The sequence below is a fragment of the Melozone crissalis genome, unplaced genomic scaffold (genome assembly GCF_028551555.1).
Source record: "Melozone crissalis strain CALT ecotype California unplaced genomic scaffold, PUWL_Pcris_2 ptg000006l_1, whole genome shotgun sequence".
NCBI classification, from domain to species: Eukaryota; Metazoa; Chordata; class Aves; order Passeriformes; family Passerellidae; genus Melozone; species Melozone crissalis.
The window spans coordinates 37,714,771-37,728,752 of NW_026535784.1; the positions used below are offsets into that span (position 1 = coordinate 37,714,771).

The 13,982-nt window shown below is 37.4% G+C and overlaps 1 protein-coding gene across 3 annotated transcripts in view; it reads right to left on the reverse strand.

Moving 5' to 3' along the window:
* Window positions 1–1,201: 1,201 nt before the first annotated feature.
* The window catches only part of ARFIP1 (ADP ribosylation factor interacting protein 1), a 40,802-nt gene continuing 28,021 nt past the window's right edge, over window positions 1,202–13,982 (reverse strand). Inside the window, exons 8-10 of one of the 3 annotated variants that reach the window (XM_054295815.1) lie at window positions 12,531–12,688; window positions 10,236–10,410; window positions 1,202–2,872 (exon numbers count right to left, since the gene is read on the reverse strand). In XM_054295815.1, coding sequence (XP_054151790.1) covers window positions 2,717–2,872; window positions 10,236–10,410; window positions 12,531–12,688 — 489 coding nt within the window. In that variant the 3' untranslated portion in view covers window positions 1,202–2,716. The remainder of the gene's footprint in view (window positions 2,873–10,235; window positions 10,411–12,530; window positions 12,689–13,982) is intronic. The other 2 variants (XM_054295816.1, XM_054295817.1) reach the window with 2 other exon arrangements.

Consider the following 13,982-nt stretch of genomic DNA (forward strand, 5'->3'; position numbering starts at 1 on the left):
TTATAGTACGGTCACTGAGAATCAAAACAGCTCCCCATATTTGGTACAGCAGCTACAACAGCATATCTGAAAATGTTACTAATTGCTTTGAGTTCTTCATCCTAAGAAACCTCACACAACACTGTAAGCATTATTGTAACAATTTAACAGAGATGAAATCTGTCACAGACAAGTCTCTACAAGGTGGGTACGGCCTCCTCTACAATCAACAAAAACATCCCATCCTGACAACTGTCCACCTAGATAAAGGCCACATTACAACCTTAAAATATTTATAATGCTTTTTTATGAGGATCAGAAAGCCTCACAACCATAACTACTTCCCATTGGAAATGCTGAAGTGTCTTTTCTCTTACAATCTCTTGATACAAGTTTCTAAATTTGGTTAGCTCTAAAAAGCTAATTTTAAATATAAGATATGAGCTTGAATTATTTCATAAGCACATGTATTTGAGCAGTGAACAAAGAAAGCTACAGTACTACAGCAGGCTACTATCAGTTTAATAACTTATTGAACAGAGAACCCTCCTCACTGAGGCTTCCCATTAGAACAATTGCTTTGCTGAGCAAAATGGAAGTAATTCTTCCTTTCCCCAGTATGAAACAATACAGACAGGTTTTAGCAAGTAATCTCTTTGGTCCCACCTTTTCTTCCAGGTGAAGAGACTCCAGCAGTTTCAAGCCATTGCAAAAGTTTGAGGATTACACAATGCCACACTGGTCAGTCTTTCTTAAGGCAACTGCAGATTCAAGTTCACTCTTACCATTTCTGACAGACGAGTTCCTTCTGAGCAGCAGCAATCCTAGGCAGGGGACACATGAATCTCAGGGAGAAACCAAGAGCACGTGTTCCTCATGTACCCTTTTCCTGCAGTGTTCTGAAAGCCCAATACTTCAGTTATGGCCAGTGGGCTAGCATTCTTCACGCCTGCAATAACGCATTTCCCAGTTCAAGGCTACAGTCACTCGGCTCGCTTACCTTGCACATCGTACCACACGTGTGCCAAGATTCAGTGGAAGTCAATGGCTTCATAAGAATTGTAAATAAAATTTAATTTCCTTTAGAAGTTCAAGTCAAAACCCACATATATTAAAAGATTTGTTTCACTATGGATTTACTTTCCAGTTGAATATGCCCACATTTAAAACAGCATCACTACCCTAGCTCTGCTTTATGAGATATTCTTGGGCAGGGGTGACAACTCACAAAAGTAGGACTAAGCTTTCACTGCAGAAGCTCCCTTCTACTTTTAACATCACAACTCAAGAAAGTTTGACTGCAAACATGTTTAATATGAATACAAAATTCACATAGGATATACATTCTAGGGAACGTAATTAAGCTATTACAAGAGACTCTGACAGAACAAAAACATAAAGAAGGCTCTGTCAGGCCAAGAATTTAATGAGGAATGATTAAAAAGTTTGATTTACAGTTACATTACAGTTGTGTTAAACACTGAAAACTTTAGAATGTCAGCTGAAAGGCGTTTGAACATACAGTACATAAATCATACCATCCACACCATTGTAAATAACATATTTGAAATATTTCATTTTACTTAACATAACATAAAGCAACATAACATGTGCAAATGAGGACTCCAATATATTGAATTTATAATGTCTATGATAAAATTGACATATAATTTTACATTTAAGGACTACAGAAATGATGAAGAAATTAAAAATGTGTCCTCCATTTTACTCCCATTACCAAAGTATGCTTTTCAATTAAACAGAAAAAACACACTGGCCCGATTTCCTCTCAAAATCATACCTGCCCATGAAATTTAACTAAAGCTTTAACTTGCTCTAAGTGTACAATGACACAGCATTTACACAGTCATCTTCCCCTTGTTGGGAACTGACAAACTATTACATGAATGGGTTCTTAGGTTATGTACACTGGTGGAAAATATTATCTTATAAAAAGGCACATACCTGTGATTTAAGGCTAGTACGGTATTTGTTCCATAGAGAAAAAACATTTTAAATGAAATTAGTACATTTAATGGTTGGCCTCACTCAGCAAACCACTTGGTGCAAAGCAAAAGCGTGTGCTCAGAAGCCTCAGACTGACAGTGATTCTTGCTTTAGTGTTTTTTGGGTTTTTTTTAACCCTTTGATGGAAAGGTACATTTGTAAAAAAGGCATTTGCTGCAATTCCACTTGTCAATGAGCCATCTGCTACTGTTGCCTTATATGCAGATATCACATATAGGCCTTATAGTATTCATCTGCAAAATAGTCTTTTAACTTTCTCATTTTTTTAAAAGTTATATGAAAATTACTAAAGATGTTTTCTATATTCATCTATAAAATACCAGATGTTGGTACAAATCATGTAAACCTCCATTTGCAAATATTTTGACTAGCCACCAAAATATCAGAAATCACAAGCATCATTTGTCAGTGCAAATCTATAATAGTTTTGTTTCCCCTCCCTCTTTCCCTCCCCTATCCCAATTACAGAAATATCTGCCAACCTTTACATACAAAAGGAGTGCTCTATATTTGAAATTACAGAAATTATGTTTGGTTACCTTAAAGTCACCCACTTTCCTATCAAATTCAGTTTTACAGTATTATAAAAGGGGAAAAATTTAAAGCTGTCCATTCAAGAATCACTACAACAGTCCTTCAACCCCAACCCTTAATTATTCTCAGATTTAAAGAATTTTAGGTTAACATTGGGTCCTCTTCTATGATCTGATTACTGTTCTTCAAGCCAGGATGGGGCATCTGCTCCAGGAGTTTTCAATTTGATGTGGAACTGTTTAAGTGTCTGTTCAAGCTGCTTTTGATTGCCAGCAAAGTACGCCGCAATGGCATTGTGGAACAGAACAAGCTGATTGTGCAATACCTTCACCTGCAGGCAAGGAGAGAGACATTGAGAGGAGGCTGATGTTAACATCATCACAGGTCAGCTACAAAGAAATAGGTATATTTGAAATACTCAGACTTCCTATAGATTGATTTAACAAAAGCTTAAAAATACAGATATGAAACGCAAATATGAATTTCTTTAACATTAAAGTGATTCAGAGTTTTCATAAAGTGTGTTTAACAGTCAAAACCAACTCAGCATGCACAGAGCAAATAATTCACTAAACAGCATAATGCTATCAAATATCAAACACTTGATTACAAGTACCTGATGCCTTGAAATTAGACGCCAAACCTCTAAGATACGTGCCTGCAGGCCAAATGGACCTACCTCCCTGAAACAATACATGGCAAGGGCATTACCTGAGTATACAGCTCATGTGTTGCCCCCCTTGCAGAAAGCTGCTGCTTTCCAGCTCATGGACACCTAAATCAAATTAAACTGATGCCCTTCTCCCAGAAATATTTCTTGCCTATCTCCTGTAACACAGGATTATTTTCAGCACTTTGACTCTAACATTTGTGAAAAGTAGTCATGAAATACACCTGTTACAACAGCAACCAAAACCTGGGGAGAAGAGCACAAGGGAAGCTGGAGGGCACCACTGTTTTTATCTACAATAACAAGCTACAGCCCCACTGATGAAGTCAAAGTTAAGCAAATGTTACATTTCCATCCTAGCACACCAGGAAACCTGAAGCTGTGAATGGACAGCAGTATGCTCAAAGGCATCTGTCCATTTCCTCCTGCAGCCAAACCCTTTTTTTTCCTGAGTGTACTCTCAGCCCAGCACACCCTACTCTTGTGTCAGACCCCAAATCCCCACGGTGGTGGCCCTGTACCTGTTTCCAGCCTACAAGGCTGAGCCCAGCAGCAGGCAGCCAACAGAGAGAGAACAGAGCAATGAGGTGGCTGAGTGAGCCTCAAGGGAAGATGTGGGAGGTAACAGATTAAGCTTTCTCTACTCAAATTTTAGATCACTGTCTCATTTCTCAGCACAGTCCACAATGGACAGTCTACTTCTGTCCTGCTGGCAATCAAAACTGTCCTTAGAGCAGGTTTGGCCTGTGCCTACCAGTGGGCCATGCCTGTTTTAACAGGTTATTTGTTATGGCTACTGGTCTTCTCTGAAATGCATGAAACTCAATACAGAAACACCTCATCTTCTTCATTTAATGAAAGATCTCTAATTAAACCCCCCACCATTATATTTGACATGCTATGACACCTGAAGAGTGCAACATTTACTCAGAAATGTAATAAATATACTATAAAAATTCCTTGAGAATAAAGGGTTGACCATGTGTGTGTATCCCTGCAGGAATATATAAAAATTCTGCACAAAGTTAAAATTTCTGATTATATCCCTTTTTTTTTAAACTGACTAGCAGACTCAATTCAAAAATTAAGTAATAACCTCTTCTTTGCTGGCCCAAATTTTCATCTAAGTTGCTTTGACAATCTGAAAACTGGAACTCCTATGTTTTCTCCCTATGTTTCCTCTAATAATTCAGGTTAATTTATGCAAATACATGCCAAAGAATAGGCTTTTTGTCTCATTAACAGCGTAAAATGATACTTTATACCACCAAAAGGCTCTCCAAGAAAATACATGAGAGATGTGAATGTTAGAAAGGAATTCCCCATCATACCTTTAGATGAAATTTTTTCATTTACAAAAGAATTTACAGAATTTAACATCTAGGAGACACAGGATTTAGCTAACTACACTTGTTCAAACAGAGTTCAAACTATTTTTTGAGTCATAAAAGACGGCCTCTTCTTCAGTTTGTGTGAGCAGACAGGTATATAAACATACAGATTTTTCATCTATGAAAATGTTAATTACCAAAATATTACACTTTATAAGTGGAAAATGTCACAACAACACGAAGGGCTTGCTTTCAAAAGTTTAGACAGAAAGCACAGTGCTTTTCTTAAGCAGATTCTTTCCTCACTGACATGCAAGACATCATGCAATCTCAGCCAGGAATTCTACAGAGAAGTACACTCACTGGTATAGCATATTATTAAAATGCTACAAGAGTTTTACTCATACAGTTTATAGGAACTCAAATAAAACAGGGGTAACGAACCTCCCCTCCCAGCCCTCTTCATCAGTCTGAGATTGTATTTGGTACTTTGTTAGGGTAGCTTTTAACATAAACCTTCGGTGAACTGCCCCAAAAATCTTCTGATAATTTAAAAAATTCAGTCAGGCCTAAGCTCAAGGATGTGCACACACACACACACAGAGGCTGGAATTGACAGTGTAGAAGCAGATAATTTGGACTGAAAAAACACTGTTTGTTTTGGAGGTATTTTTTTAACTACTAAAGCTACTTCACTGTATGAGGTTCTATCCCCTAGATCATTGTGGTACAAATTTCATGATTGTTATCAAACTGTTTGCAGAGGTTCAAAGTATTACAACTTCTACTCTCCTCCTTCAGAAGCTGATTGCTAAGTGAACCCCAAAATGATGGTGGGATCTTTTCCATATCTTCATTCAAGTAACTTCAAAATAAAATTTTTCGAGAAAAAGACCACTTAAACTGTCTGACAGAATACAAAGAAGCTCTACTATGAAGCAGCAACCAGCAAAGAGGAACACCCAATGTCCACAGCAAAACCACTTGCAACCACAGCTAAGGACTGGATCCCAACTATTCATTTAAAACCAAGTTCAAATTTACCCACTTTTCCCATGAAAGAATCTTTCTCCACCTTGGGGAATGGGTCAATACATTACCCACTCCCATATCCAGTCCCTGATTGCAATTTCCACACTGTATTTCACCTTAGCCCTCTGTTGGCAAAACATTCATGCAGATATGCAGTCAGTTGGATCAGAGAACAGATGTAGATTGAAATTAAGCAGACAACAATGTATCTGCTTTAACCTGGATCAGTTCCCCAATCTGATTCTCTACACAGCTGCACAAACACTTTCACAAACACTAGAGAGAAGGCAATGGGGGAAAAGGAGGGGGTGAAGGGATCACATTTTTTTTGCATCAAAGCCTTGAAACAATTGTCAGATTGCAGCAGTAAAGGCCAACTCTTGATCACCAAGCTGTAGCACCGATCCCAGGAAAGGAGTGTTTGAAGATTTGCCTCAATCAAAGAATGCTAATGGTATGCTGCTAAAATACAGCTAAAATACAGGTTCCAATGTATGACTAACATAGCTGTCAAAAAGCCATCATGTTTACAATTGAACAACAGTTAAAATCTTTGTTCCTTGTTAATTAACCACATATACCTATTTGTTCCTAATTATAAGCAGAGTAAGCACTCTGTAATACAAGTGGCACACATCTCAAAACAAAAAAGAAACATTGTGGATAAGCACAAAAACCGGCAGGTAGACACATCCTACACAGGAGACTTAAGTGTCACAGAAGATACTATAGGTTGGACTTGATTTTTCACATGGATGCTCTTAACATTTCAGTTCTTTCTAAATATTGTCCTCTTTGCACACCTCCCTCTGAACATGGTATTTTCTGTGGCACAGTAAGTGCATAGTTCTTTACACCCTCCTCATTCAGCCATCTCAACGACCAAAAAGACCACACCCCTTCGAATCTATCCATGCATCTGTACCTCCTCACAACCATCACAATCCCTTCTCCTAGCTATCTTAATTTGAAGTCATTTACTCTAAACAGTTTCATCATCTGGGTTTCCACTGGACTGCAGATTCATTTGTAGAAGCAAGCATTTAAGAATCAAACTCCTGAAGTAAAATTTACAGAAGTGCAGTCATTTTCTTTCTCTGTATAAAATGGTATTTGACATTTCTCAAGTGTATCCAAGAGTAAGAGGGTTTTTTTTACTCAAAAATGACAAAACCTTCTAAAAGTGTTTTCAAAACTGACAGAAATCTTTGAGCTAAGAACAGGCCATCATCCTTATTTTAAAAAAATAACTATGTTTAAGATGCAGATTTTGAATGCAACTATTATTATAGTCATCAGCAAATGCTACAAACTTCTACAGAACTCTGCCAGCTGGGGATAGCACCAATAAAACTTGTATCAGCATTAAGAAAAATGAGTTCTAACTTCAAGATCAAATGCTGTAATAAAAATCAATAGAAATCTTGTGTATCTTGGTTTTACAGAAAGAAACTTGCAATTCCAGCTTTACTGTAAATGCAGATCTCTGAGCCTTTGAGGGTTTGTAATTGAAATATTAGCATATGAACTGAGGAGAACAGGCACAAAGAGACTGCAACCATGTGATGCCTTTTCCCCATACAGGGAAAACCTAGATAGGGCCTTCTAGATAATGGGTTCTTTGGTGACATTTGCAGCACCACAGACCAACTGGAGCCCACCAGCCAGTTAAACTGGCTTCAGAGGTTCTTTGCAGCACCATTTACTAGGAACACACTGCTGATAGCTGAACTGCTCCTGACTGAACCAATGGATTTATGCTGCCATAAACAGCAACAACAGGGAAAACCTGAACTAAAAAGTTGTTTCAGGTTTATTCTGTTCTAGATCTGATCTCTGCACTTAATTAAGAAATTAATTAAGACAGCCACACTGGGACCCATCTCAGTCCTGCCAACCAGTGTTACACGGGAACTCTGCAAAGATTCTCCTGGTTTCTCTTTCTGCTCCTCCTGGAATATCAAATACTCTCTCTCCTCCAGTAGCTATTCTCTTTAAAACAGATTCTCATCAAGGGATGAGACTGAGTGTATTTGCTCAGAAAACAAAGTTCTGTTCACCTACAGCCATTATAAAAACTTGAATGCCCACTTTATGCTAGGAACAAGTACTTTACAGAAATACACCACCAACAGCAGACAGCGCAGAATTGTTGCTGCTCCTGCTCCCTTCTTACACTTTTTTTTCAGAAAGGCAGCTGAAGTGTAAAAGGCAATGCTTCTGTGCCAGCAGTCTCAGCCACAGGAAACAAAAGACTGGCAAACCACAGACTGAGCTTTTCTGTCCAAGGCCACTCAGTGCAAGCTTCATACACTGCTGCTCTGTGCCTCAGAGTAGGGACCCTGCTGGAAACAGCAGCACATCCCTTTCCCTTCCCACTGCTTCTCCACCAATTTATGCCCTTCTTCCCCAAGGCAGGCACAAACCATCCTACCTGCTACTCCTACGCTACAGGGTAAGCTGCTTCCTTCACTCCCTTCAAACTACTGCCATGATGACATAATATCATCTTACACAATAAATAGAAAAAAATAAAGTAAAGCTCAGCTCAGAAAAGCTCTCAGCAGATAATTATATTTAAGCCAATATTTAAGTGTAAAGGAAGTCCTTTCTATAGCTCATTTGGGAACAAAATTACACACACCCTTTAGTAAATATTTTTACATCTCCAGTGTCAAAACTGAGAAATGTCAACCACTGAAAAAAAAGGCTTAAGCATGTGAGATTCCCTACTGTATTAATATAAAAGGCAGGAAGGAAAAAACAATCTCTTTCAGAAACAATTTGTAGGCTGTGACTGCTAACAGGATGCTTGGTCTAATTCAAGACTGTCACTAGGAAGACAACTTCTTCAGTGTTCCCTAAGGTATCTAATTTAGTTTAAAAAACTTATGGAAATATCTTTTGTACAAGATGGAAATAAAATGCTTTCGCTCTGAAGCCTTCCTATGCATTTAAACATAAACTGGTGTGTTATACAGACAATGGAAACCATGAGGAAGTAGGGAAACTCCTATTTTAAACTGATTTGAACTTAAGCATCATAATTCTTGTACAGATATAAGCTGGAAGGATTAAACCATTTTAACAGAGGTACATTGTAGTGGTAGCAAGTAACTTACTAAAAGAAGAAAACAAAGGTGGGGAGAGTAGGAAGACACCTTCAGCATACCTGTTTTCAGTCTAGCACAGTTTTAAAACCCAGCTCTCAGGAACATTTTCTAATTTAAGAATCAGTATCAGCATTTAGATTAGATTCAGCTTCCTCAAGAAAATAAACTTCAATATGATTTTTTTCAATCCTTTTATTTTCCAATTTTTTCAGCAAGAGCTAGAAATACTGTCAGGCCAATGCCAGTTCAGTCACCTGATGATCTGGTTCATCACAAAGCCAACTTTTGCTGGCTATGTGACTCCAGATCAGGGAGATCTAAGGCAGATGCCTGTATGAAGGAACAGTGCTCAGGAGCTGTTTTAAGCATATATTGTTTTGGAAACCAAAAAGTAGTTTGCTTATTTTCTCAACCTTTGTCTTGTCATCTGTTCATGGTTCATGTTTCTTCCCTGAGCCCCATGTTTATTCTAAGAAGATGATGCAACTGAATATGTGATAATATATTCAAGAATACAAAATAATAATCCATTTTAATTGGTTTAGCCTGTCCCTATGATTTTTCCTTTAAATTTTCCTCCTTCCAGGCAAGGAACATGGTTTGCTATTGTAATCTGGGGCCAGTCATGTATTCTTTGACAGGCTGTAGTTACCTGTGTTTCAATTTTTAAAATACGTTAATCAACCCATACTGAAAATGTTAACCCACTGATAATGTTAACCCTGGCTAGAGTGACAACTATCTCCTATGTAAGTTTTAATCACCTTTTCTTTCCTCTGAAAACATGGGAAATATAATCACACATGATTATAACCATCTCATTTACCATGAGTAAGAAAAAATCAGATCTTGAAAGACCATAATTTTCACATCTAATTAGAGACTATTTTAAAGGACTTATTTATCAGAGAAAGGACAGTTTTAAAGTTTTGTATAGCAGTTTTATCTTTGCCTGGTAGAATAAGAAGGGTAAGAATCCCATCATTAAGAGGGTATGGATGAAATGTAGGGTTGAAATAAACACGAAAAAAACCCCACCCTTCAAGCCAACAGTTCAAGAGTCCTGTTTTAAATTAAGAAACTATAAAGGCATTAATTATACAAAGTAGTACTTCTCAGGTCAAATTCTTAAAAAAAAGCTTAATTTTGAAGAAGCCTCCTCATGGTTCTGTCTCCTTCTTTGGGCATAACCTCTGTGACAATGTTGCCAAATGTACAAGTTACTTTGAATATTAAATCAGTAATTATGTGACTCATTTAACCATAAACGTGGTAAACTGGACAAAGTAATATTTCTGCAAACTTGAAACCTCTTGTATCAACAAGAAACTTACTGTCACAATGTTTGTCATTTGTAGCTGGAGTAGCTGGATTAGGGACTTCTAAAGCTGCTTGCTCTAAAAGTTTGTCTTCGTAGTGATACAGCAAGAACTCCAAAAATTCAACTTATTTTCCTTGTTCCTTCTACTTCTAAATGAACACATATTTCAAGATGTAACAACTTGTAGAACAAAACTCCTAATCATAACATGAGAAGTAGCAGCTTACCTTATTTTCTTCCAAAAATTTCAATTTGATAGATACGTCGTTACGCATTTTGTCGTATTTCTCTTTGTGCACTTGAAACAGTTGCTGTGATTGTTCAATCTTTGGCAGAGTGTTTGCATCACGAGGGCCCAGGTTCAGCTCTTCCAGGTCTGTTCGATAAGCATCGTATTCAATCCTGGCAAGAAAGAGGAGAACGGAAAAAAGAACCATCTAAGGGCAGTGCCTCAAAAGTGACCTCAGATATAAGTCTAAGTACAACAGAAGATGAACAAAAGAGTTAAGTACAGGGAAAAAAAACCCCAAAAATAATAATAAAAAAAAACCTGGGCAAGTTTTTTCCTCTGTCCTCCTATTCATCAAGCACATTGTATAAAACTGCCTAAACAAGCATCCTCCCTTTTCTCTTCCTGTCTCAGCCACATGCTCTCAGCCCCTCTGTTTTGTAGAGGCTTCAGTAGTCAGAGCTTCTCCTGAGACATCTCAACCTACTGACCCAGAAAAAGCTAGCAAATATTTTTCAGGTCATTCTTCTGCTGTTGAATCAGTTCACTGGAGAGTTTGTGTTGAGAGTAAGAGGCACACCAAGAGCATGACACCCCTTTAAGCAGATGTTTGAGGAACAGGTCACTTACACCAAACTCTGACCTAAAGCATTTTCAGCATGCTCCAGGCTGCTCCATATGTATTAACTGGACAGTTTCATAGTTCTTCCACAAATACTTTTCTGAGAACTTTGAAAAAGTCCTATGGAAAAACAGACTGCAAAAAGATGGTGCAGCCCCACCCAAAGCATCACTCTTCCTTCCATACTTTTCTGTAGTTGTCAAATAATGGAACCTAGCATATCCACCTATTTTAATGGGACAAACCACACTATTTTTGGCCTTTTAAACATGCTTTCTTACAGACATTTCTTTAAGTGGAAACAAATCAGGATTAAAAACTGGTTATGAAACACAATTTTCAGTTGATGTAACTGCTCGAAAGAAAAATACAACCTTTTCAGAGGTAAAATATTCCTCCTGATTCTCATTGCCACTATGATTGAGGATTTATAAGTAATTTATGGCTTAATTCCAAAAAGGAAACCATTAAACTTATCGAGAACTGACAGAAGAGGGGAACAGATGAATGCTAAAGTGCAACTGGGAACAGGAAAGAAGAGGCACAGAAATAAATGTGACCTATTTTCACAGTGCAAAATAATGAACTGGCCATGTCAGTGAAGAACCTTTATAATTTATTTGACTCATTAAAATGGCAAAATATTTGATTTCTTTAGTGAACAGAACGGGAAAGCAACGAAGGTATTTCAGGAGGGAAGAACCATATATTGAAAATGACTTACAAGAACAACTGCAGCAGATGTATTTTGCATAAATTTTCCAGGGGATACCCGGATATATGAACCAATTCTTTTTTTTTCTTCAAAACACATGTCAAAAATAAAGCAATACCTTATCTACACATTAATTCTACCTTTCGTGCCTTTGAAAGTTTACCTAAATACCAAAACAATAAGCTACTATTTTGTTCAAAAATAAGCATTAGAACAGAACAATTAAAAAAAGGAGGAAATTCAAAATTTAGGCAGTTTGCAATTTTGGAGCTAAAAAACCCCCAAATATCACAAAAAACTATATGTATAAACTGCATCTTTTGTCAAATTAAAAAAAAAATGCACTTTATTCTGGTAAGTGAAAGAAAGCCAGAATGGAACCACTCATCAGAAAGAGCTACAAGTCCCTGACAGAAAAAAGGAACCCAGTTTTAGAATACTACGCCACATCTAAAAGTAGCCTTCTCCAGGATAAGAAAGCCATTATTCACTCACTGAGAAATTTCTGGTTTATTTTCCCCTTTCTGACCAAGCCTGAAATGTCTGCATAAAAACCCAAGTGTGAATTGCAGGCATTGTTCATCAACAGAGGCACAAGATGAAGTATCTTTCAGTCAAAGAGATTATTTTACCTATTGCAATGCAGCTGGATAAAAGTGTTAATCTTCCACTGTCACGCTACTTGGAAAGCCACCTTAATCTAGCACGTGGGAAAAACCAGCTATAATTACTCCTACAGCTAACAAGTAAAATTCAGTCTACAAGGAAACATGTACAAAACATTGGAAGATCTGTGCCATCATCTACAGTTAAACAGAAATCCTCGTTAGATGAGAGCTGTGTTATAAGGCTTTTATCTGACAGGTTAGTCACTCAAATACAAGACCTAAGCTGACAGAGACTCTGCTTCCCAAGGATTAATTCTTAGGGAAAGGAGCTGGACACAGGATAGCTACCTGGCACTTTCGTACTGTTTCACAGTCAACAATGTATCCTCAATTGTTTTATTCACCAATGTGTTCACACTGGCAATAAAAAAGTTAATAGCCCCGAGAAGTGTTTCTCCATTTTTAGCTAGAAGTTTCTGCGTATCTGCATTGTAGCCAAACTCCTCCTATAAACAAAGAACAGAGAAAACAAAGCTGCAGATCAATTGAAATCATAGCATTCATCAGCAACTATATAAAAAAATGCAAACACAGATGTGGCAGGTCTTTCACTTCTGTTTGGGTATGATTATGATTAAATCAATATGATTTCAATAAAATATTTTGTTCACAGTTCTTATGAAATCGCTCCAACATCAGTAAAACATAGTTTATGATTTTTTTTACCACACATGATGTTAAATCCCAATTTATGTGATTTTTCTGCACTCTAATATCTTGAATGTTACTTAAAATCAAGTGCTAATGCAATCTTCATATTGTCATTCAGCAGGGTTTTAATCAATCATCTCTCATGGTTGTCTAGGTAATACTTTAATAAGAACAGAGACACTGCTACATTAAATACAGTAAATGTAACTAAATTCACAAGGGCACACAGCATTAATTAGCTATTAAGTTTTATTCTTACATTCTGGAAAGGAGCACTGCAAAAAACCCCAACATCTATCATGGTTTAATAGGCTGTAAATAATTGAAGAGCAGAGCAGTATAATGAATAGCAAATAAAAATTTTAATGTAGCTCATCCATAAATTTCAAAGAGACGAGGGCAAAATTATTTCCAAGGCATTTTAGTCACATTTAGACATATGTTTGTCCATGTCTCTTTGTTAACAGCAGAGTAAGCTGAGCAAGGCTGCAAAGATTTTCCCAATGCAAGGATGCCAAATGAATCCAATTATTATATCTATGTCATCCATATAGCATGTCCATATTCTACAGATGGGAGTTCTCAGAAAAGAGTACAATCCCTGGTTGTAATGACTATAAAACACACTAGGTTCATATTTGCAACTTTGGTCTTTTTAGGCCTGCACACTGCCAACAACTGACTCAGAAGTGCTCTATTCTCCCAGCTTCTTTTCATCTGTCTAGAAAATGAGCGCCAGAGCCAAATGATATTTCATGTTAACAAGTTCACAACAGTAAGGGTAATAGGTAATGGGCAATGGTAAGGGAAGAATCCTCTAGAAAAGAAGGTGCAGTGGAAGTGAGCAATTGAAGGAGAAGAAAAAAGGAAGAGAAATCAGGGCAAGTTTTTACGAGCTAAGCCCTGTAAACACTGCTAAAGATCTGTCATCTTTGCTTTGTACAGCTGCCTGGGCAGCAAAAGCACTTGGCTAAATTGCTACAGATTTTGCTGGGAAAAAACCAAAACAAGTATTTTCCAGCTGGCTTTGCTCTAACATTGCCAGCTACACAGCTAACACGAGTGCTAGCACAGAGAAGAAACAGCAGC